This window comes from Podarcis tiliguerta (genome assembly GCF_965153285.1).
Source record: "Podarcis tiliguerta genome assembly, chromosome: 5".
In the NCBI taxonomy this organism is placed as follows: domain Eukaryota; kingdom Metazoa; phylum Chordata; class Lepidosauria; order Squamata; family Lacertidae; genus Podarcis; species Podarcis tiliguerta.
In genome coordinates this window covers 56,226,798-56,253,099 of record NC_139538.1, presented here as the reverse complement: position 1 = coordinate 56,253,099, position 26,302 = coordinate 56,226,798, and the positions used below count along the sequence as shown (strand labels likewise).

At 39.6% G+C, this 26,302-nt stretch overlaps 1 protein-coding gene across 4 annotated transcripts in view; it reads right to left on the bottom strand.

Moving 5' to 3' along the window:
* Positions 1–26,302, bottom strand: part of DOCK1 (dedicator of cytokinesis 1) — a 359,825-nt gene that overhangs the window by 24,213 nt on the left and 309,310 nt on the right. For all 4 annotated transcript variants that reach the window (XM_083439577.1, XM_083439579.1, XM_083439580.1 and 1 more), the window contains exons 39-49: positions 26,066–26,155; positions 23,922–24,026; positions 21,396–21,537; positions 21,149–21,227; positions 19,389–19,473; positions 17,748–17,834; positions 12,913–13,089; positions 11,672–11,755; positions 6,705–6,842; positions 2,712–2,857; positions 1,038–1,236 (exon numbers count right to left, since the gene is read on the bottom strand). In XM_083439577.1, the coding sequence (XP_083295703.1) occupies positions 1,038–1,236; positions 2,712–2,857; positions 6,705–6,842; positions 11,672–11,755; positions 12,913–13,089; positions 17,748–17,834; positions 19,389–19,473; positions 21,149–21,227; positions 21,396–21,537; positions 23,922–24,026; positions 26,066–26,155 (1,332 nt within the window). The remainder of the gene's footprint in view (positions 1–1,037; positions 1,237–2,711; positions 2,858–6,704; positions 6,843–11,671; positions 11,756–12,912; positions 13,090–17,747; positions 17,835–19,388; positions 19,474–21,148; positions 21,228–21,395; positions 21,538–23,921; positions 24,027–26,065; positions 26,156–26,302) is intronic.

Below are 26,302 nucleotides of genomic sequence, written 5' to 3'. Positions count from 1 at the left end.
TCTGCTATGTAGAAAGGATCTACACAACAAATCCAAAGAACTATTGTTGATAATTGTAAATACTGAAGCATTTAAATAGTCTTTGTAGAACAGATCAGAAGCATGCAAGAACGCTTTAATTACGAACAATTTTCTCTTCATAAAGTTTATATCTTTGTTTTTGATCCCCCAGTTAAATTACCATGGTGATTTACCAAGTGCATAGCTGAGAAAGCTTCCTTATTTTGTATTTCAAGAACTGAGGACTTCTCTAAGATTAAATAAATTGATGACAATTCATTAAAAATACTGATGAAAAACTGGAAGGGTAGATTCTAAGCACTGGCAGACTGTGTCTATAAGTTTACTGTACGGCTGAGAGCTGCTGAGATGAGGAATTTTAGCATGTCAACGGGGCAGCCCAAGACATTTTGCTGCCTGATCCAAGGAAAAGATAACAGCTCTGCCATTCTATATGCAGAAGCTGACCAGACTGACAGCTGCAGCTTATTTCAACCCTAGTTATGGGATAGTACCCTCCTAGTAATCTAGTTAAGAGACTGTAGGGCAGGCGGTGTGGCCCAAGCGCCACTATCGTTTGCCATCTCACTTCCATTCTCTGACCCTGCCCCAGCATCTGAGATGGATGCCTCACCTTTTAATGTATCATTTATAGAAAGTAGTCTTCTTCCAAGTAAAACAATTTAATGAAAGCTGTGTTTTTATCCCTACACTACTTGGCATTATATTACTGATGCCCCTAAAGACATTGAGCATCTGTAAAAGTAGTTTGATTAATTAACCTTTTCAGAGCATTTTCTTTCAGCTACATGTCAGAATAAATCTGCTACCTTTTAACTCCAAAGCATTTAAAGTTCGCCTGAATGTTATGTCGCTTGCCAAACAGACTGCAAGTATTTGAAATGTGGAATTTACTCTTTTAAACTGGATACTGATCCAGCAATAGTGTCAAGCACACCATCATTTCCCTGCAATGTTCGTTGTGTTTAGGTGTATTGAAGCTATTATCATTTTACACATAGGCCAGTTATCATTACCGTTTCTGAAAGTATCACTGCTTCAGACTGTTGCAAAGAGATATCTGTCGACTTGAATTCCTTTTCAAATATCTCTTGGTGCTTGCTGTTTCTCTTTTCTTTCTTCTTCTCCTTCTTTTCTTTATCCGGATCATCCTTGTCCAACTTGTCTTGTGACCGAGAATGCATCTTCTTTGGTAGAAGAGGCTCAAGCACAAACCTGAAGGGTATAAACATTTGCTGTACTAAGTGCATCGCTATATCAGTACCAATCACTACATCTTTAGGTGCAGCACCACTTTAGTGCTCCATCCCTTCATCAACCAATCAAACTTAATGATACTATAACGGGGGTGACAGAACAACTAATTCATTTTGGCTATTGATCAAAAATTTCCGCAAACTATTATGGAACAGCCCCAACAATTCATGTAGTAGACTAACAGTGCAATTCTATAAACATCTACTCAATAGGTAAGTGTCATTGTGTTAAATGAGACTTACATTCCAGTTAAGTATGTATAGGAATGCAGCTTCGGCACTCAATTCAAATTCACAATTCAATACACTTTATGAAGTGAAAAACACCTGTATGGATTTTTTTTTAATACACCTGGAATTTATAACCTCTCAGGGCCAAAGTATATGTTATATTTATTTACACTGTCTGCTTTTCTTTTGGAGAAGCTAGAAGTTGTGGCATCTCTATCTGGAAAGTGATCCCGATTCATAGCAGAGGTGCATGGTCGCTGCCTGCAAGAAACCTCTCACCTACTGCTGTTTGCCACCAGAGTTGCTGTTACCTTCAGGAGCAAACAGCAGCTGGGTTTGGGGGAGTGGTTTCCAGTGGGAAACTGGCAATGGCCCTAATGCGTTAGAAGAATGAACAGGGTCAGTTTTAAGCTTCCCCCACCCTCCCAAAGCTGGTAGTTTGGCTGGTAGAAACCTAAATCTATGAAACTGTGCTTGTGTGAATGTTGAAGTAAAGAACAACGGAAAATATTTGTACAGCCACCATATGTCTTTGTAAATGTGTATCGCATGTCAAAGGTAGCAGACATGTATATGATTGACCAATACAGGGCATGGTTTTCTTTCAACATGCAGGCGTATCTGCATAGTCAACTGTCCCTTCTCTCTGCAAATGGCTATTGGCTGTTGTGTGACCCAAGGGGAAAGGGAGGGGCATGTGGAACGTAATGGAGATATGCTGCTACAGAACCACTTAGGGTTCTGCTCTACGTCTAAGTGCCCTCTCAAGTCACAAGGTATCTCTGCTCTTTGGAATGCCCTCTCTCTCAGCTTTGAAGAGCAACTGCAAAGAATGATAGAAACATTGTGAAGCATTCCAAAGCTTTTTAAAAATTAACACTGCAATTAGCATTGTAAGTGTCAAGAACTGCAGGGATTCTTAATAAGTTGGAGACCAGTGTTCAGTCTCATAAACTGGCCTTGATGAAATCTTAACTTCAATACTTTAAGTAAATAGAAGAGAGTGGTAAATTCTCAGGCTAAGGAATTTTATTGCTAACATCTCAACACAAGATTTTTTTTATAAAAAAACCCTACCTGAAAATTTTAATATATGGATCAAAAAGCCCAAAGAAAATGTGAAGCAGGCATATTTATGAACCTTAGGAGTATGAGCTAGTAGAGAAAATGCTACAGAGTATGCATGCAGTAGACCACACGTACCCATCAGAGCCTGGTCTCGAAGGTGCGCTGTCAGATGAAATGGAGGAAACTGAAGCAACAGACAGTGGCCTTGAAGATGAAGGCATCGTGAATGATCTAACCATGGACCTTGGCCGACTACCTCGTCTGTCATCCACGCTTGAGGGCTACAGAAAGAGCAAGTATAGTTCTTTTGTTGCCAGAACACTTCCAAATACATGAATGTTATAAAAGATGCACTTTTCCTTAGGTGTCATTCATTTCATTCAGAAGAATGAATAGGTTTTTCTTGAGGAAAGTTATTTTGAAAGAAAATTATATTATTCAGGGCCACAGAAATTATAATGCTATCATTCCTTCATATGTATATGTAACCTTTTTATCAGAGTGGCTAGGTTGGTTCAGATGTTGCTGAACTACAACTCTCATCAACTACAGCCAGTGTGGCCAATGATCAGGGATGATGGGAATTGTAGTTCAGCAACATCTGAAGGGCCAAAAGTTGGCCACGTTGCTTTCAACAACTGAAATAGATAAAGATGTTTATTTATTTTATCTAGTTAATTTATATACCACTTTCTATTTCAACAAAACTCTCTAAGTGGTTTATATATTTCAACAAAGAGGAATCAATATAAGAAATACAATATGAATTCTACATTCAAAACAAACAAAAAACCTACTACTCCTATTAAATCCACAACTCTGCCCCCCTACAATACGGATATTTATCTCTTCCTCATCATTAAGCTCTCACCCTGTAGGGAGTCTGGTACACCACCAACACCCAATTCTTACTACCTCACAGGGAGAACCCCAGTCAATCCGGCAAAATAAGTGAAAGCCATCGCCTTTACAGAAGCACACATATTAGTACTGAGGCACACAAATCTAGTTTCACAGATGGAAGAAACAAGAAAGGCAGAATTTACCGTTCTGAATATTTATTCAAGGTTTGTTACCCATTAATAACTAATATATGCACAAAATAATTGAATTCTGCCAACAAAAATAGGAACCCCATGCTGTTTGATCACAGGTAGATTTTCCACCCTGCCAACTAGTAGGAGGCTGGTGCTGCACGAAGACAGACAGAAGTGATAAAACACTATGTGTTCTGACAGAGCTGAGCTGCAGATCTGTGTGAGGCTGAGAAGATAATATCTGGATATAAGCATAGCAGTCAAATACCAGAATATGTTAAAATGTTCTACTGAAACAAGTGACATATAAACAGGGCTTATATCAACGTCTCTCTTCACACGGGGAGCACATTATCATCTAGGGCAGTAATTTTATCTGCTGTCTCGTGGCTTTTCCAATGTTTTCAAGTTGTAAGAAAGAGAGATATTCCAACATAATGTAGGGCTGGCCCAGGACATATTGCCACTTGAGGCAGCCTCCTGCCTCTTCCTTCCCTCCTCTCCACAGCTACCTGGAGATGGCCCGGGTGGGGGGGGGGGGGGAGAAAAGGAGGCCAGAGAGGAGCAGTCACTTCAGATGGCAGCTCCAGGTCTTACTGCTAGCTTTGCTGCCCCCCACCCCGCACCTGTGGCAGGTGGCAGTGGCAGCAAGCACTGCATTGCTCAGACCTGTATCTGCCACCTGAGGTGGCACTCCAAAGGTTATGTAGGTTTTAATAAGATTAAACATTGTTGACTGCTCTGCTCACTATGAATTATGCACAGTAATGAATTAAGCTCTATATTTAAAGAATATGTAATAGAAATGGGTTTTGCAATTTTGATAAGCAGCCCACCCAGCATGGCTGATACCGCTATAAGGGAAGCTGTTTTTCAATTTTCAAAAAAGAAAAGAAACAAAACTATACAATCAAGATGTGTGTAGCAAGACATTAGTGAGACTTAAGCAATTTCTAATTGCATACATGGACACAAATTATACCAATTGTGACGATAACGTATCTCTTAAATGACAGGAGGGTCTCATTATTTTGCCTAGCTTCAGTGTTCATACATGATTTGTGTGGTTAATAAAGCTTGAAAAATCTACTCCTCTGTGTGGGACCAAATACACAACATATGTCACAATGACAAAAGCAGAGAGAGCAATATTGAGCTTGTACACTCAAGATTTACAGTTATACATTTTCTGAGAAATTTTGGAGTGCATATATTTGTTTTATCATAAAGTGTGGAAGGGGGAATAAATTACATGAGCACTTCTATGTTTTGTTTTGTTTTAGTGCATTATAAATTCCATTTCAAATATGCAGCTATTCCAAACAAAACATCCAAGACCAATATAAGGAGTTTTACTTAGTTAACACCCAAAGCATAAAACCAATAAAGCCACTCAAATAGGCCCGATGCAGATATAATGCTAACTCCCTGGGAATGGTATTTCACAAATTTTATTCCTTGACTTCAAAGGGCGGATGCTTCAAAAAGGTGTCAGATACCACCTGAGGATTTAATCTCATGACAAAACTGTAAAAAAATGCATACTGTCTTGATTTTAAACCAAGCAGGTCTCTCACAGTGAACCTGGAAAGTATACTGTAAAATCTAATGTTTCTGGTTACCTCTTAGGGTTTATATTTGGTCACTCTTAAATACTTGAAAATGTTGTTATGTATACTAATCTTTTCACAGAATACTGAACTGTCTCCTGCAAGCACTCCTGACTTCAAACTATACTTCAACGAAGAAACTTCAAAGGAACATTCCAGCATTAAATTGCTTAACCATTATTTATTTATTTGGACCCAGCTGAAATTGGGGTTACCTATCTCACTACAGAATGTAATTGTCCATTTCTTAATGTTATGCTAGCTTCCCAGCAGACAAGTCTCCGGAATGGACATGGATAAGGCAGTGGGAAGGTTGACATGCTCTTGCTCTGACCTTCCTGCAGCCTCCCCATCTCCCTCCGATTAAGCAATAGTTAGCCACCTGTTGGGAGGCTAGCATAACAGCTTCACCCCACACTGTGAGCTGCTTCTGCTCTGAACTTACCCAGGGGAACCTGGGGTCATCAGATGTCAGTGGACAACAACTCCTAGCATCCCTGATGACTGGCCTTGCTGATAGGAGTTGGAGCCAAACAACATTTGAGGGCTACACATTGCCTAACCCTGTTGAATAGATTTGGCTCAGCACAGAAATATGACAAATCTATTGCTTACTATTGGTCTTTTGGTCCCACTATGTATATATTTCTCTTTTGACCCATTTAAGTGTAAATATGTAATATGCAAACATATAAACATATGCATACGCCTGCCAATTAAAGACTTTATCAGACTAAAGACTGTCCTAACCCAGGAACATTTATGCCACAATAAACTGAAAAGATGTTAAGATTTTATGAGCCTCTGTTGTTTTTGCTACAATGGATTATCATGACATGGCTATCGCCAAATCTTTAATTGAGTTGTTTTGATACTCTCAAAATACTAGCATTTAGGCCATCCACTAAAGCTGAATGTTGGAAGATTCAGGAGAAACAAAATAAGTACTTCTTCACACAGTGCAGGAGTTAAACTATGGAATTTGTGGTTGTAGTAATGAGTTTAGACCAATCCACGGAGGGTAAAACTATCAACGGCTTCTAGTCATAAGGGCTGTGTATTGCCTACTTCAGAGGCAGTATGTGCAAGTGGAAGGAAAGCAGTTGTGTTCATGCCCTACTTTCAGGACTCCCATAATCATCTGTCTGGCCACTGGGTGAACAGGATGCTGGACAAAGTCTTTGATCTGATCCATTATGGCTCTGCTTATGTTAAGTACACCTGTATGTAAGCCTGTTCACAACTTCTGTCTTACTTTTATGGATAATTTAATAAAACACAGAATTTCACTTGACTGTATCATTGATTTTCTCATATTAAATAGAAATGGTACTGGGTTTAAAACTGAGCATCCTCTGAGAGGTTCGAGACCTATTCTGCCTCAGAGCCCCTATAATAGTGCAGAATCTACAGGGAAACAAAAGGTTTAACATTATTTACATTTCCCATTCTAAAACCGATATTTTATGAGAACTACTTACAAGACTCCTGACACCATACTGCTTTTCAACTTTTTCTTTCAGTTGCTTAAAACAGGCTTCCATCCTCTCATGAAATGGCCTAAGTGCTTCTGTGACTTTATCTCCATGAATTCGGATACCTTCTGTCAGGAATGGAATCTGAAACAGAAATTTATATTTCCATTAATTTTCTGGTCTCAAAAGAACAAAAAAGGAGCAAAACAGGAATTTCATCTTAACATATAAGGTGCTGTGGAATTGTAACACCTTTGAAAACTATACAAGAACATGCACAATCTCACTTTTGCCTCCAGTGACTCTTAGGGGGAAAATGAGTTTGTGCAAGTCTGTGCAGTTGCTAATGTGGTTAGTCAAAAAACCCCACAAACACCCAGATATTTACAGTTTGGGCATGTTCTTGTTCAGTTCTTTGTCTTTTAAAATAAATGGAGTCATCAAATGTTGAGATGCACAGCTAAATTAATCAGGATGAATAAATATTCCATTTACATTATGCTCAAAAGAATACCAAGGCATACCACGCCTTAAATTAGCATGCTGATGAATGCCGACGCTCAAGCTACACTATTAATGTCAACTCCAACAGATTTCCAGAGAATAAATAGTAAAGAAACAAAGCCTGCTTCTGGTTAACAAATGCTATTTATTACCCTTTGCATCACACTGAAAAACAAAATAAAATACTCTGCTGCATTTTGTGCACATCAGTATTTGTTAATAAAACGTAGAAAACTACGTGTTCAAGGCTAAACCTAAATTTCTAATCGGAAATTGGTTTTCCAATATTTTAGAAGAGGGAGAGATAGAGATGACAAAAGGCAAAATTATTCCTTTTTTATAATTGAAAATAATCATTTATGTGCAGGGCTGCTGTCAAAAAATACCCATGCCAAGGTAAGATTACATAATTAGATGGAGTGTGGAGATGTGACTGACCTTTAAATTGTTTTAAGAGTGATATTTCATTCCCAAAGCTATAGACCTCCTATTAGTCTCCTCTCCCTCAAACTTAAAAGTGGGTGGGGGTTGAAATCTTTTACCAAGATACACAGTTTTGGAGTTTGATATTCTCCACAGCAATCAAGCTAAGAGGTTTCTGCTTAATAATTCATAATTAAACCATAATACTGATTAAAAACAGATTCCTCCCTCCCCCCCCCAACATCGCTGAACATCCATCTAAATTAGAAGATTTACAAGTATGGAAGACAATATAACTGAACTGCATTTTATACAAATTCAATGAATCTTGTCAGGATGAAATCCTGAATAAAATTTGTTTTCTTGACATTTAGCAGCACACAGCTGCTGCTTCTCTTGGCACTTTTGAAGGAAAAGACCAAAGAAGCACAATATTTCAACTGTAGCCACGGGTATTTATAGCCCATATGGATTTGTCCTTGGCAGCGGAAAAAAATAAACATTAAAATTGCCACTTTGATTAGAACTAATGAAGCATATTTTTTGTTAATCACCAAAGAGCAACTTCCAGCTATCTTCCATATGGCAATTAAATACAGGGAACCACAGTTGTGTTATTTTTGACCAGGGAAAGATAAGCCACAAGAGAAGCTAGCTTTCCTAATGTATTTGCTGCAGGGTCATTCCTGACTTTTACGGGTTAAAAATATGATAAATGATAAATATGATAAATGCTCTCTCTAATATGAAGCTTAGGTAAAAATATGAAGCTTATAATAAGGAGAGAACCCTGGCAACACCTCACATTGAGGAGGAGTAGAGGTTTGAAGAAAGGATTGACCTTTTCTTCCTTGGAGATCATGAGATTGAAACAGTGGGGAGAGCCAGTGCTGTCAGTCCTTGACAGGCCCGGTCCATCCATGAGGTAGAGATAAGCAGCTGCCTCAGGTGGAGGAAGCCATTGAGGTAGTGCTGCCAAGGCAGCACCACGATAGACACTGAACTGCACTGGGCTTTCGCCATACCAGATAACCACATCTTTACTTAAGCATTTATTTGAAGTTTTTCCTGCTCAAATGGTTCGCCACGTGGAACACACTCCATGCAGTTGGTGCTGGAAATGGCCATTGCTACACTGCTTGGTTGATTAACTTCCCCTTGCTTTTGGGCAAAGAGTGTGGATGGGAATCATGTGAAGGAATGTATTCATATCTTTGGGGTGGGGTGGGGGGATACCATGGCATTTTGTCACATTTTTGTGAAGCCACCAATTAATTTAATTAGCAATTTAAACTAATTAAATGGCACTTTTTGCCTTCTGGAACAAATGAAATAATTTACAGAAAGGTTTAATTCTGGACACTCTGATGTGGCATTTAAAACTCATCGCCTTGTCTTCCTAGCTGCAGCAATATCAAGGGGGGAAAAGTTTGCTTCTGTTAATCTGGTTGGTTTATGTTTCTTGGCTTTAAGCAAGAAAACATGGAAATGCACAAGAGAGGTGGAAATGATGTGCATCTGTATTAAAATAAATGTGTATTGTTAAATATGCAACCTTGCAATAATATATAAATTTTGCTAGCATGCTAATTCTCTTCTGGGTAAACAGTGTGTCCATGAGCACCATTAAACTTCATTTTTAACATAGTTATTAGGGGCAATGACACAGTGCTGACATTAAGTTAGTCTCCCGGGAACAAATTATTTTTCTCTGTAGGAATGAAAACTCCTAAAATCCAATCTGTTGTAAAAGCTTACCAGGGTGGGGGAATCAATAGAATTTCAGAGGACCACACAAGTTTTTGTTCAGCAATACTTTCATGGTCCATAGAGAATTTCTGAATATTATATCTTAGCTTTCTTCAAAATCTAAAATATAGGCCTCTGGAAATTTAAATTATTCCTCTTATAATAAGGACACAACTGAATATAAAACAACATGAATGTAGCAGTGTTGTTGTTGTTGTTTTTTAAAAAGCAGTCAGTCACATCTGTGAAATGCATCATAAAATTATCCTGAGGCCAAACACACAATATTTGCATATAACTATACAACAGATGCTGGAATGAGCTTTCTAGTTTTCCTCCCTAATACATTCAGCATTTGACAGTAATAACAGCAATCCTTAACAAAAAAAAGACTACTGTACTTGAGCTTCACAATTAAAGAGAGAGATCCAAAAAAGGTAGCGCTGCACAATTTTCTATAATTAATACTATTTTTCTTCATAATCTTGCAAGGTGAACAGTGAATGAGAGGAACATCTTACGGACTCCTCTCCTTTATATACACAATTGAGCAGATGAAAACAGGAGTTTCAGAACTATCCTAGTCTTAATCTAGGTAGGTAATAGGCAGTGCTTTTTCCTTCCCTCTCTTTGTTAGAATCAGTTGTGATGGTTACCAATTCCATTTTCCAGGGACCGACTCAAATAGATACAGATACATGAAAGAAATACCGTATTTTTCGCCCTATAGGACGTACTTTTTCCCCTCCAAAAATGAAGGGGAAATGTGTGTGCGTCCTATGGGGCGAATGCAGGCTTTCGCTGAAGCCTGGAGAGCGAGAGGAGTCGGTGCGCACCTACCCCTCTCGCTCTCCAGGCTTCAGGAGAGCCCCACCGCCAGCCCCACAAACTGGCGGGGGGAGAAGCCTGCTCCTCCCCGTCGCCAGCCCCGCAAACTCAGGGGAAAAGCGGGAGAGGCGCAGCGCTCTGGGTCCCGTTCTGGGAGCTGGGGGAGAGGGAAGCTCGGGCTTCCCCCGCCCCAGCCCCGCGCCTGGGGGGGGATTTCCCCCCCCCTTTATCCCCCCCCCAAATCTAGGTGCGTCCTATGGGCCGGTGCGTCCTATAGGGCGAAAAATACGGTATTGGCTGACTGGGCATCCATGATTCCAGTCTCTGCTTCCCAGAGGTGATTTGGGCACATGTCCTGGCAGGGACGCGGGTGGCGCTGTGAGTAAAATCTCAGCGCCTAGGACTTGCCGATCATCAGGTCGGTGATTCGAATCCCCGCAGCGGGGTGCGCTCCCGTTGCTCGGTCCCAGCGCCTGCCAACCTAGCAGTTCGAAAGCACCCCCGGGTGCAAGTAGATAAATAGGAACTGCTTACTAGCGGGAAGGTAAACGGCGTTTCCGTGTGCTGCGCTGGCTCACCAGATGCAGCTTGTTACGCTGGCCACGTGACCCGGAAGTGTCTCCGGACAGCGCTGGCCCCCGGCCTCTTAAGTGAGATGGGCGCACAACCCTACAGTCGGACATGACGGGCAGGGGTACCTTTACCAGGCTGAAAAAGCCTGACATTGCGTTTATTGAAAATACTGTCTTGAGCAGGGGGTGTAAACGAAGATGCACTGGATTTGAAGTTACTTTATTCACATGGCTGCATCCTAAGGATGCATGTGGAGCAAACTGGCTAAAGTACAACAGAGTGTTTTTTATTAATTTATTTCATAAATACACCACTTGTTTCTAGGAAAAACCTCAAGGCCATACATCTGTCCCACTCCAGCTATCAGTCCCTAATGCTTCAGTCTCCATCCCATAACTCTGTTCTGCATCTAGCACACCCTTGGCATAAAATAAGTATTCAGATTGAATGTGAATCTTTAGTCTGGTCCAGCCTTCCTGCATTGCTCCAGAGTGAATATTTACAGCAGAACTTTTAAGCTACCATACCTATCACTTACCTTTTCTTCTTCTTTTGCCCCTAGAGGTAAATCAGTCCCAGCTGGGAGGAAATGCCACACTGAACTAAACTATACTATGATAGTTTCTAAGCTGAAAGTTCCAGTGCTCTCAGATCTTTAAATTGTGAACTTAACAGCAGGAGATAAAATTGTGGGTTAATAGTGCTAGTCACATTTGGGAGTATAAAATGACAAACTATGTCAGACACAGAAAGATGAACTTTAACTCCTGTTTCAAGGCATTTGAAATGCCATAGAAACATATACACTGGAGTGAATTCTTTGATGCCTGAGTTTTGTCAAAAATGACAGCAGGCTGCCTTTGAATGCCACTTGGTTTCTTGACGACGTGATTTACCTGCCATGCGATTAGGTCCTTCAATTTTTCAATTTTTTCATGATCTTCTGGATGGTCATACACATATTTTTCAGTAAAAAAAGCCTAAGGGAAAAAAAAGTCATTTTACAGAAGAAATAATACATTTGACAATGTTTCACTAATAAAAAGTGAAAATACTTATTTAGCCATTTTCATTAGAATATGAACTTTTCAAACTGGAAGTGATATGCAGAAAAGTAGCATTGTTGAAACAGGCACATAGGTGTGCAAGTGTGTTTTCCGTGCTAACTGGCTTTCACTAGTGTGAGGGAACCAAGGAGCTAAGAAGGGCGTGCCAATACAGTGGTACCTTGGTTCTCAAACTTAATCTGTTCCAGGAGTCCATTCGACTCCTGAAACCATTTGAAAACCAAGGCGCGGCTTCCGATTGGCTGCAGGAGCTTCCTGCATTCAAGCAGAAGCAGCGCCTGATGTTCAGCTTACGAAAAACATTTGCAAGCCAGAACACTTACTTCTGGGTTAGTGGCGTTTGGGAGCCGATTTGTTCGACAAGTAAGCCGTTGAAGAACCAAGGTACCACTGTACAGAATTTTATAGCACGAACAGGAGTGGGGGGAAGTGAAGCCAAAATTTGACACTTCCCCTAGTCCTTATGCTGCCTACTCAAAGCCAGGTAAGCTTTGGCGGTTTCGGACTTTGGGAAGGAGGTGTGAGGCTCTGGCAGGATCCTAGAGCCCCTCAATCTGCTTCGCCCCAAGCTGCTAACTATGCTTTGGGAAGGAGGAGGGAGGACTCTAGGACCCAGTCAGAGCCTTCACACCTCCTTCCCAAAGTACAGCACCTTTATGACCTAGGTTTGAGAAGGCAGAACAAGGGCTGGGAGGGACATCAAATGCTGCTGTGGGCAGCCGAAAAAGGCCTTATGTTGGAACTCAGAAAGCTTGAAGAACAGAAATAAACCACAGATGCTGCCCCAATTGATCCTTATTCAACGTGGGTGGTTGTTGGCCCCCAGCTTCAGCAATTCTCAGAGGAGCAGATTGTCATTCTGTCCCTTCCCTCATAAAGATTGTTACAAGAGGCCTATTTTCAGAAGTATTTGCATTAGTAAAGATTTGGAATGGTTCCTAGAAAAGACAAATATTCTGTGGATCATCCATTAATTTAATAATTAGATACACTTTTAGAATATATAAGTTCTAGGTTCCTCATCGCTGGAGAGCCAACATGGTTACACAGAGAACACTGAATGAACATACCTTTTCATAGTTGGTGAAGCCACCCATAACCGCAGGATCTACAATGCCATTTAGCAGCATTGACAAAGGATTGATAGGCAGGTTTGGATCACTCAAATGTTGCTGAACCATATTGTTGATTTTGTCATTTGTTAATTGCATGGTTTCAATTGCATTTTCAAGTGGGCTGATTTCAACCTGAGACAATAGCACACACACACAAAATCATTAGAAAAATAATTACATATTTCAGCAATGAGAACAAGAACCGACATTCTTATCATTCTTAAAACACCAGAATGAGCACACATTAAGCCTTGATCCACATATAACATTTGCATTTGCTTATGCAGGTATTCACTCAAACAGGCCCTGCCCCAGGCCACCTGGGTCCCCCCACCAGGCACTGGCTGCTTTTTTGCTTGAGTTTATAACTTTATTCTAATAGAACTCTTGCTCCGGGTCTCAGACAAGCTCTGCATGGGCCTGCACTTGAAACAGCAACACCACCCAATTTATTAAGATATACAGCCTGGTCCACCTAAGACTCATGGCAGCTAAAAAGCAAATGCATTACATCAATCTGTTTAATCTTAAATCACATTACAATGCTATTACTTAGCTGAGCCAAATCCCACCATCAGCCTCCAAATGAATGTCTTATGACCCTTGACTACATTCACCTGTTGGCAATGTGACTCTTGTATCTAGAATGCTTGCCATGCCAATAGAGGGTTTTTTAATTTTGCAGCTCCATAGACCTAAGTTGAACCCTGGATGTGTCTATTTCCTCCCCCCTCTAAAGAGCCACAAGGCTGTATTCTTTTCCTATTGAGGTGCATTATGCCAGGTGATGTTTGAAACACTAAAGAATTTCTAAAGTGGATTGCAATGCAGCTGAAAAGCAGGGGAGAAATGATTTGGTCAAGACCCTATTATAAGAATCAAAAGGGGGTTCTGCCCATGTCACCAATGACTGTTTTAAAAAATCAAACAAATACTATGAGAGAATAGAAAAGATAAGGGGTTAATTGGAATGTGTAAAAAAATGCAAGTCTGTATTTGATTACAGTCATTTGCATAAACTTTACATAAGAACACTTCTGTCTACCTATCAGTAACATAACGCATTTCTGAAAGGCACTTATAATCAAATCTTTCTAATTGTCACTCCTACACCTGCACTCTGATTACATCTAACTTGCCTTAATTATCATTTTTTAAAGTGTGTTTTGTGCATTATTTTGGAATGCAAAGTAATATGACAAACAGTTCTGTTGCATTTGCCAATCAAATCTCTGCTCCTCACTGCTGCATCTGACACCGTTGAGTTTTAAATGTGGTCAGTATGGGGCATAAATTGAGTTACAGAATGAGTAAAGCCTTGCACGCTGTCCTTCCAAGTGAATGCTGCTTCTACAGTGCCAAGTAGTGTGGTCAGAACAAAGCTACGTAGATGGACAGACAGATTTTATTTGTCTGCTGCATCTTCAAAAATAACAAAGAAATATGTTACTATATAGATAAAAATGCTGCGGTTAAATACGTTGACTGGACACTGTACATAAACATCAGTCATTGTGCATATTCACAAAACATTGTGTAGAAGGACAAATGAAGAGCATGAACAGAGTATTTCACATAATCCTGGTCAACATCCATTGTTTCCAGTAATACTGGGGCATGTGCACAATTAGAATTCTGACATGTCTCCCAATAAACGCCGCCCAAAGGCTGGTTCTCGCCATTGTCAGGTTCATTACAATGCCTAGTCATGCTAATTGTACATCCATGTAATTAACTCTAATCTAATCCTTTCTCTCACTTCATCAGGTTTTTTAGGAAGACCTATACTGGCAAACCAGAGAGAGGGGAATACGGAATGACTAATGAAAAAGCTGTTCGGACAAAAGGATTAATGAGTTCAATGAATGGTTGGGAGGTAAGGAGGACTGAGCTTGCTGGCCAGCCGCCCCATGCTGCCGACATCTTGCTGGCCATACTTCACAACAGTCATGAGTTTGGCACCTTGACTGGCTTCCTGCTTAAATGGAGGAGCTGTGCATAGCCCCTTCCCCATGTAATATTGAACATGCGGCCATAGCTACTGCATGTGATCCCACCCATGCCTCATGCATTCAGTGTAAATGTGAGGACTCACATCTGAACAGCCCCATAGAATTGATCCTTCTTTGGGGAAGGTCAGTATAGTGTTCCAGGCTTCAACCTGACCTTGAGCTCTCAGGGAGTTCTAGCATAAAGTTGTATCTATCAACAGAAGTGGTTTACGACCAAACGATAACATATGAAGAAAGTAAAATGTTTCCACAGTCATGGCCAAGAAAAATTTGCTGGATTAGATGGGCCTCTGGTCTGATCCAGAAGGGTGATTCTTACATGCTTAAAGGTAAAGGTAAAGGACCCCTGACAGTTAAGTCCAGTCGCAGACGACTCTGCGGTTGCAGCACTCATCTCGCTTTACAGGCCGAGGGAGTCGGTGTTTGTCCGCAGGCAGTTTTTCTGGGCCATGTGGCCAGCGTGACTAAGCCACTTCTGGTGAAACCAGAGCAGCGCAGGGAACGCCGTTTACCTTCCCACCGGAGCAGTACCTATTTATCTACTTGAACTTTGACGTGTTTTCGAATTGCTAGGTGGGCAGGAGCAGGGACCGAACAATGGAAACTCACCCTGTCGCGGGGATTCGAACTGCCAACCTTCCGATCAGCAAGCCCTAGGCTCAGTTGTTTAGACCACAGAGCCACCCTTGTCCCTTAAATTTCACCAATCTGAGCCAGCAGTCTTGGGGGTGCTTACCATCTCCATTAAATTTGCATGATATCCTGGGTTCAAAAGATTTATTAAATGTCCTATACTTATACATTCTCTTGAGCTACAACTTCTTATGTAGCACCAGAACCATCTCTGATTATTGACTTCTGCTGATTTCTTAGCTTCTTTGATCCAGCTCCTCTTTATTGCTCTTGGTTCCCTCTCCTGTGAGTTTTATTCAGTGTAATCCTGCTTGGTTTTGCCAGCTGTTTCTTTCACTCAAAGTCTTCCAGCCCTCTAGAACTCACTGTAGTACTTGCCGTATCACCTTGCCTTATATTGCCTAATTCTGTCAGCACTTCCTGCCCTCCTTCTCGTGACTAAGAGTAATGGATACCTTCTGGAACCAGACAACCTTTTCCAGGTTAGTGGAAAAATATAAAAACTGTCTAAACTCACGTGGTACCTGTGATGAATCACAATACTGTGAATAAAAATATATGTATCTGACCCACCAATGTTCTCTGGATACCTTGTTCTTTTAAATCCACAGACTTTGTTTAACTGTAGTATCATAAGATTTGAGGGATCATTTGGCATTGCAACAGTATTTCTGGGTATTAAATGATCTTATTTAATCTATCAACACAGATATTATAAAGAGATCACACATTTTCAGCCAACTGAAGCTAAGCTGTCTTCTACTTCTTTCTCAAACAGCACATTTCTGAAACGAATGTTTGATATCAAGGAGAAGTCATCTCTGAATCAGACAGTGCTGTCTACGAATGCCATGGCTACAAGTTTAAGAGTGCCTTGGTAAAGACTTCTGGTATTTAATATTTGATTTCCTTACACTAAGCATAGCAAATGGCAAGTTTCTTCTGCTGTTTGCTTATGTCTTGATTTATTACAATGTAAATCTGTCTGTGTTCAAACTTTCAAGTCAATGTTTATCTGAATCCTTACCTCTCTCTTCATTGCAAATGCAAACAAATTAACCTGGACAGCATAATGTGTGTGTAGTCATATGAAATTATATGTTAATACTCCCCACCCCCCTTCTTTGAGCTACAAAGAAATATAGACAGGTGGCTGGTGTCAGGTTGGAATTAGCAGAGTTTTAAATTTAAACATAAAATGCTTGCAGTAAATTATTATAATAACTGACTGCTCAAGATTCTTCCCTCTGCTCCCAACCTACCATCAAGGGAGTTTCCAACTACTCCAACCTTTGCCTTTGGAAGCCATATACCAATCTGCTACAGGAGAGGGACACTGAGCAACATCATGGGAGGGCTGTTTGTAGGTTTAAGGTGAAACTGTGCAGCTCCCTTGTTATTTTTTTGCACTGGATGTTGCATGTTGTTTAAGTAATTTTGTTATATTTATAGTATTGGAATGTCTTTTTTCTGGAAGGTTACTATATTTGTTGTTTAGCTATGTTACTATGAAATTGTTTTAGTAGCGCTTGTTTGAAATACATCCCTGATTCTTTGCTGTAAGCCATGTGACTTAATGCTGCATGGATAAGACGTCGGTGCTGACTTTTTACAACTGCCTAGTTTGTGTTTTTAATTAATAAATTTCTTAAAATAAACATGAACATGCATCTCTAATTAAGGAGACTAAACAAATCACACACAATGCAATAAAATGCATAAAAGGAAGTGCTATATCACACCGGGGTCTCCAAAGCTGAAGCTGAGGAGGACTTTTTTGTGATAATTGTTCAAACTGTGTTGTATGGGACTATTGGTCCTCAGTTGCTAGAAAATAATAGATAGAAAATATTTATGACTTATTTGAAGTTCACTGTTGAACCCACTACAATGAGATTGGATTTGCCATGGTACGAAGAAATTAACCAGTGGTGTCAACCATATTATGGTGATCAGGAGGATCACAATGTACCATGCCAGAGGTTCCTGAAGCAGAAGGGCAGGAACTTAAGCCATAGCATCAACATCAGAAGCAGTATTCATATAATGTAAGATCAGCAAACTGTACACGTTCAGTTTTTAAATAAAAAAATAGCAGCCATGTGATTAAGTGACCTCAGTAAAAATCTTCTGAATTGATCTTACCATAAAAACTGATTTGACTTCAAACCATCTTAAAATCCCAGGTAATTTATATCCTGTCACATAAATGGTTCTCTCAATCCACATAGTCTGCAAATTTAAGAGAAAAGATTTGAAGTAGAAAGTTAGCAGATTGATAGGCTTTATCCTAACCCATCATTTATATCTCCATTATCACAAAAAGCCTAACTGCAAGTATACAGATACTACAAAGTTGGCTTTTTTTAATGCACCAAAAGAAATCTCATGGATTGCCTGTATGAGCTGGAGGAGTACTCTTCCATCTACCATACTAGATCAACTTTATGTTTCTTCCCTGTGAGTCTCTTTATGTGCACACATGTGCTTGCATGCATATGCTAAAAATCTCTCTCCTTTTTTACCCAACCTTGGGTGCATTACAATCTGTTTTTCAATTCTTGTTATCTTGTCACTTTTATTACTTTGGATAAACAGCTGTGTAATTTGATTTGCAGTAAATTACCAAAGATGGGACAGCAGAGCATATTCTGTTCTCCTAACATGGAAGCTGGTAACTGCTGAAAGTTTTCACAACTCCTATCTTCTCCGTAGAAGGTGAACTTCTTAAGTCTCCTTTGGGCTCATCAAGGTCATAGCCCAAAATCATGGGTGGGGAACCTGTTTCCCTTAAGGTGTTGTTGGACTACAACTCCTACCACCCTAACCATTAGCCAATGCTGACTGGGAATGATAGAACCCAGCAAATTGCATCAGGTGAGGCAAGGTTGATAATGAATGGGATCAGAGCTGTCAGCTGACATGGAGAGGAAGTTTAACCTTTTCTTCCCCTACTACAGTCCTGAGGAAAATTCCTCGTCTGAAGGGAGAAAATTTTGGAGAAACACCAACAATGCCAATGGGAATTTATCCCCAAAGCAAATATAATCTTCTGAAGATGGATTTTCCTCAGGACCACAGAAGGGAAGGGTGTTCCCCCCCTCCCCCGCCATGTAAATATGCATTCAAGGCCATCTGCAATTTGGTCCTTAGAAAGCATCAGCTCTAGCGTCTATACACAACACAGCTCAAGATCTCCCTATAATACGGTTCTGGCCTTTAGAAAAACAAAAATTGAAAGTTTAGTGATCATTTAATAACATCTATCATTATGTTTTTTAAAAAAACTTTCAAGATTGTGGATTGTATTCAACATGGTGCTAAGCAGATTTTCTATCAGCACAAGCATTTATTCTTGTGTAATGAAAAAAATCTCCAGTTCTCCTCCCTAAATCTGTTCAAGTAGTCTGGGGGATAGAAATGGGGGAATCTCCTTGCACTAGTGCTAATCCTTGTGTTCATGCAAAAATGTAGTTGAATTCCACCCACTGATATATAGGATTTGAAACATAAAGACTGGCTTCAAAGATCAACCATATGGTTTTGTGAAAATATTATTGCTGCCTAGAAGACAGAAGTTAAATCTGCATGGCTATTAATGAAGTCAACTTTCAGTAACCAAAACCTGTATTTTCTAAGTGGATGTGTTCTTTGTTTCTTATAGTAAGGATATAACATTTTAAGAGACAATACTCACATCCATGAACAAAATTTTGGTCTCCTAAAATATGCATGCATTTATTTCAAGATTACTAATTGGATCTCAGTTTAACATGCAAAAATTACCGCAAATTCGTTGTCCGGGTTTTTCTCTCCTTTCCGAACAGGCCGTGAATACTCAAACCGCTGAACCTCATTCACCCTATAGAAACTGAAAGAAGGAAGATACAAAATTGCATACATATTTTCTTATAACACACATGAACATTAAAATGAGGACTGCAGCACACAATGAACCCACTGTGTGGCTTTAAATCACCAGCCGCTGCATGAAATTGCTCTCCACACAGTGACAGCTGCAGAGTGATTTAAAGTGACCTCTATGCATGCTCCAGTCCTAACTGAATAAAAGGTTATTAAAGTAACTTTTGATTAAAAGGTTGGATACAAATGATAAAAGGCTTAGAATAAGACTTGCAAATAATAACAGAAATATAGGGCCACAAGGAAAATTACCAGCCCCTCTGCTCACACTTATTGATCTTCTGGCACATTCACATATAAATGCTATTTACACATTTGGCTTAAGAAGCACCTTTATATATCTCATTCTGCCCTTATTTCACAAAGGCCAGGGCAGCATGCGTAATTCTCATCTCCTATCTCCACCCAACACTAAGCAATCTGTAAAGCAGATTATATAAAGTGTGTGTGGCTGGCCCAAGGTCACTTACGTGTGCTTCACAGCTACGTGGGAATTTGGAGCCTAGATACTACACCACACTGACTCCTTCAAATAAGTAATAAACACCTTAGTGAAATGTTGCTTTTAAAACATTTTGGGAATGGGATGAAGTAGAGTAGTTGCTTATATCTCCTTGGCTCCAAAGACCCTATGGTTAGAGCCATGACTATGATTATGAACTGCAACTGTTTCCTTCAGTTTGGGCCCTGGTGGCATTTAATTCTTTCGATGGGAGGTTGTCCATCATACTACTTTGGAAACTTTGGGTAGCTCAGATTTCAAGGTCAACCCAGAGAGCATATGAAAAGTTAAGCGAGATCCTGAGCACCCATGCAGTCAGTTTGGGACAGGTATTGCTTTTAACAGGGTAAGGGGAGAGCAGAGAAGAGAAGGGGTCCAGTCCAAAATTCATTTCTTGAACCACATTGAAAAATGTAATGCAGTTGAAAATCAAGCCTTTATCAGGAGAATCTGGCAACTCTCCCAGGCACCCGGCTTGGTCTCTTGTTGACCTCCCTGTCTGCTTTCCCGGCAAGATCCAGGCAGACGTCGCGATAGGCGATCCTTCTCAGCTTGAGAAGAACACCCACCCTCTTTCCTGCCCCCCCGGCCGGGGAAAGAGATAGACAGAAACGTATTTACACGCCTTTATTTCTGTCTTTGCAGAGTTACAAAAAACATGACTGCTCTCTTCAAACTCCAGCAGTTGAGAGAGTAAACACTTCCTGTACAGATCATATTACACTCTGAGCTAATTCCGGTGCCCTCTGTTTCCCACGGACAGTCCCAACATCATGTGATGTTGTTTTCAAGCAAGCAGCTCCCAGCAGCATTGTTTCTATATTGTAACAATGCCTGATTTAATTATATGTCCTTGGTGTATATTTCATCTTTCTGAACAGGATTGGCTCAAGGTGTGGGTATATAGTTTAGCAGGTCATTTATCAAGTTATCTATTTAATCAGGTACAGCCTATTAAGCCATAAACAGTAATTATTTCCAGAGAGGTAACTATGTTATTCCTTTGCAGCAAAATCAACAAAGATTCTTGTGGCATCTTAAAGACTATAATATTTATTACGGAAGAAGCTTTCACAGGTATTTGCTACATGAGGTGCAGTGAAATTCAAGACATTTGTACCTTAAAATCTGCTCTGATACCGGCTTGTGAAATCTTGATGGTAAATCAAGCTTTGGCTTTACAGTGAAGCACTGAATATCTGAATTACAGTGTTAAGAACTGTAATGATAAAACTGTTAAAATTACGTATCTGTAAAATTTAAATATTCATACAGTAGAGTTATCAAAAACGACATAGGAAATGCAGTGGGTCTGTGGATTCTTTGAAGGGACTCCATCACACCAATAGAGCACATTTAAAGGATACATTGCGCTGGAGAGTTTTTAATGTTTTCTCCTGGAGGAGAAGTTGTCTTCATTTTCTCAGCATTAGGAAACTGAGTTAATAACCTGGCTTCAAAATCTTCACGGCGCTCATATTCTTTTCCTCGGTAAATAAAAACTTTGTTCTATCAACAAATATATAATGAAATTTGGGTACATTATAGATTCCATTAGAAAAGCTCACATATATCTTGTTTAAGCATACCTGGTATTTGTTTAAAAACCTATTTCTACAAATGTTGAAACTATACAGTATCCAGAAAACAATTGAAGATAAAATCTGACATAAATTAAAAGCTTAATAAAATAAATTCTGCACGAAGAGCATATTAAATTAGCCTGATTAATTTTCTATTAAAATTTTATTTTTTTAAAGATTTTGAGTTTGGGAACATTGACTTTTAACTCAATACATATATTACATTTGTGATGTGAAAGTGAAAAACAGGTCCTTATGGGAGCCATTCTTTGTGGGAAGTTATTTATGATAAGCAGTTCCCCATACAAGAGCAAACCGCTTAGCATGTGTGTGTGTGTTTAACTATCAAGTAGTATATAAATTTTATTAAATCAAGCAAGTAAAATAAAATGTAACTGCAACCATTCAGCTAAGAATGAAATTCCCTGAAAAAATGGAATGGTCCTTATGTATTTTGGAAACTATTGTGGAAGAAATGTATCGCATGAATCATGACTTCAGAGTGGCTGCAGGATTGACAATTATAGAAATAAAAAATGGCAAAGACACAGGAAATAGTTAACTATTAGGGTTGAGAAGCCAAAGAACAATTGTCATTGCAAGAAAAAAAATGGGGTACCCGTAAAGGCCCACATCTGACTACATAACCCAACCCAACTAGGATCCTTTTTGGCTTAATAGGCCTTGGGATAGGATAGGCTACGAATGAACTATTTTTTAAAATAGAAAAACTATATCCAAGCACTTTAAAGAACCCCCTGCGAAGAGTTCAGTTCAGTATCAACACCAGTGATTAGAACAGAGCTTTTATTTTGCATTCTATTCCTTTGCCTACACAGATTATGCAGAAAATGGAGTATGCTAATTCAGTTCCATTTTAGTAAAATAATTCAGGCCAGCTTTGCTACTTCTCTTGTGTTTCCTAACAATTCTCCAGAGCTGTATTTAGCAACTCTAAATCACTAGCAGATAACTCTGCCCATAGAGAGAAATGTGTACTGTATTGCAAATTAGTCTGCATGTGACAAAATGCTTAATAAATCACAGGCCTTGCTTTTGTAAAGATGGCAGGGAAGTTGATAGATTTCCTTGTCTTGCTTCGAGTTCAAATATGCTCTCACCCCACAACCCCAAAATATGGGGTCCCAGAAGTCTGAGAAAGGTAAGGTCCTGTTGCGCAAGCAGAAGACCATTTCTCACATGCATGGACAGCCCTGGATACAACCTATATCTTTCAAAATTTTACACAGAAACATGTCATCTTCTTCTTCTGCTGCCGCAGCCTTGCTCATATCAGGAGATACAGAAATTTCCCTTGCATTTAGTAAAAAGTGGGGTTGAGTTATCAAACTCTATCCCCCATAGCATGGGAATGCTTTAAAATGAGATACAGCTCTGTGCCAATGATCCAATTCCTATGCACTTCAAAGAGTCTTGAGCATGTCATGCATGAAGCTGTGATTGTTTCTGAACCAGTAGTGAATCGCAGGGAAGCTGTTCACAGTGCGGCACTCATTAAGGCTCACTTCTGTGACCTTCCTTACATTAATGAGTCTGTCTGAGCCTCATGTTTTGGGGACCCACGAAGAAGAGATTGGGTGCTTTCACTTTCGAACAAACCACAGTTCCCAGTGACATCAAAACTCAGAGAACTATAATGTATTAGAATAAGCCAAGTTGTAAGAGGGAAGTGTGCACACTTTGGGCCCATGCAGGCTTATTTGCATACTTCCCCATTATGTCTAAATCAGCAAAATGAGGTGTTCAGAGTCTATAAAATTGTATGGGGGTCATTCTCTCTCAATGTAATTCCATTGTTCAGGTTTTGACATAAAAAGTAGCAAATGGTGGTGATCTCTGTAGCTATTTGATGGATGAATTCACTTGGGGGGGGGGGAAGGAGAGTACATTAACCACTCAATTGTTAGATTTTATTTACTGTTATATCTAATATATCACAAATCAGATTTGGGAGCTTCAATCTGTATGAACAAATGTCACTATATTTTTCATTTTTTATAATTATTATTACATCTGCAAAATCAGTAATTTACATCTAATGCACATTGGTTCCATATCATCCTTTTCAATTATTTGAAAATTATATGATTCGTAAGCAGAGATCTAGAGTAAAGCAAGCTTCTTCTATATAAAATTGTGAAGTCAAAAATAGATATAAAAAGTAATACATCTCGGGGAGAAAAGATCCTAAAATGTATTGGATATTTCATCAACTTAGCACACTGAAAGAAGATGACATTTTCAAGTATAGCATCTATCTGTTACCCATCAAAAGCTGAAAACATTTACCCGTAGAAATGTTGGAAATCCTTGTCCATAGTATCCAACAGCAAAATAATCTGGTTTAGGTCTGATTACTTTCACAATATTTTCATAGAACTGTGCTTGCTTTTTCTGTGTAGAAAAATATATAGTTAAAAAAAATATCTTTCAACAGGAGATGACAGCATTTTCTTGTTAAAACTGCATTTTCCATTTCTTTAGAATCCTAACACATGCACTTCCTGGTTATCTGCAAGTGAACATATTAAAGTATTTCAATCTGGTTTGAGAAGTCACTAGTGCGTGTATGTTAAAAGAAGTTTGACAGATAATACCCTCTCTCCGCTCAAGTACTTGGCAAAAATACAGTGGTACCTCGGGTTACATACGTTTCAGGTTACATACGCTTCAGGTTACAGACTCGGCTAACCCAGAAATAGTGCTTCAGGTTAAGAACTTTGCTTCAGGATGAGAACAGAAATCGTGCTCTGGCGGCGCGGCGGCAGCGGGAGACCCCATTAGCTAAAGTGGTGCTTCAGGTTAAGAATAGTTTCAGGTTAAGTACGGACCTCCAGAACGAATTAAGTACTTAACCCAAGGTACCACTGTACTTTGGTCTGTACCTGGAAGTCTTTATCTCTGGTTCAGCAATTCTCAGAGGTCTCAATTTCCTTTTTGGAACCAATCATATAATAAAATATTCATTATTTGCATATCACTTAAAACACAAGTAAGACACAGGTGATTATATCCAACTAAGTCATACTCAGAGCAGACCCTGTGAAATAAATAGACTTCTGCTACTTAAGCAATTGATTTCAACGAGACTCTGGGTTTTGACTAATGTTGGATATCATCCACTGAATTTAAACTCCACATCTTAACACAATCCAACTGGGAAAGGCAGGAAGGACAGAGATTATAAAAGTACAGTACTTTATAAATTATTTCTACAAATTCTAAAGACAGATACAGTGGTACCTCGGGTTAAGTACTTAATTCGTTCCAGAGGTCCGTTCTTAACCTGAAGCACCACTTTAGCTAATGGGGCCTCCTGCTGCCGCCGCACCGCCGGAGCACAATTTCTGTTCTCATCCTGAAGCAAAGTTCTTAACCCGAGGTAATATTTCTGGGTTAGCGGAGTCTGTAACCTGAAGCGTATGTAACTCGAGGTACCACTGTATTGTTAAAATCAAGAAGAAAGAGATATAGCAGAGAAATGTTTAGGAAGGTAAAGAGTAAAATCTTGAAACTTTTAGAGGAAGAAAGCAAAAAGCGGTGGGGTGGGGTGGGGAATTGATGTGTAGGGAGAAGAAAAAGAAAGTGAAGAAAAATCAGCTAAGTTTGAAAAGCAAGGCAAATGAAACAGAAACAAAACCCCAACACAGTTAAGCTACCTTTGTCTGATCTTAGCTTTCAGAATCCTTTCTTAAATGGAAGAGCAACTTAGAATATATATATATATAGAGAGAGAGAGAGAGAGAGAGAGAGAGAGTGGTTGATGGAAGCCCATAATTGTTTTGTCAAGTACACACAGGGCACACACACTCTTCAGCAAATAGATATGGAGATATCCAAGTGTCTTTCCATCAGCAAAACAAACCGAAAAACCTGCCTTTCCTCTCCTCCCTCATGCAGCCACCCCAATGCAGTCCCACTAAATTAGTTCTTGAGATGTGGGAGATCCTTTGGACAATATTTGAGTGGCTGAAGTGGGGCTTGAGGGCTGGAGGGAAAGAGGACGTTCACTCACTGAATTATTACCCACACATTGTAGGTACAATAGGCTTTATGTATAACAACAAAAGCGTTATTAAGACAATGCCTTTTTTTGTTACCTGTCGGATTCAAAGTATGCATGAAATTAGCTCAACAACAGGGCTGATAGAACATACACAAGGACACGCACTGCAAATTTTTTATGACCTAGTTGTTCAACAAAAGCAATTTGCATCTATGTGTCACATATGCTACTCATGAAACAGACACAAAACACCAGTCCAACTGTGGAAGTCTCTAACACAAATTGTCTTCAGATTCCCATTAGCCTCTCTGGTTGGGAAACTTTTCCAGTGGCCCCAAACAGTTTGAAGTGGTAAAACTTAAAAACAGGAATTCTAGAAACAATCTTATGTTTTTATTAATTCACAATGGACTGAGAAGGAACCTACCAGCAGTTCACTGAGTTGTTCATAATCAAACATTTCGTTTTCGTACTGTTCTGCAAGTTCTTTGCCCAAGGCAATGGCTTCTTCCCACATCTGTTAAAAAAACAGCACACATCTGAACCTCAGTCACAGTTGCAAATCTTTTTTTTAAATCCAAAACCCAGTAATATATGTTGCAATTCATGGTATGTATGTACGTACGTATAGTCTACCTATAAAGCAACAAAACAAGCAATGTAA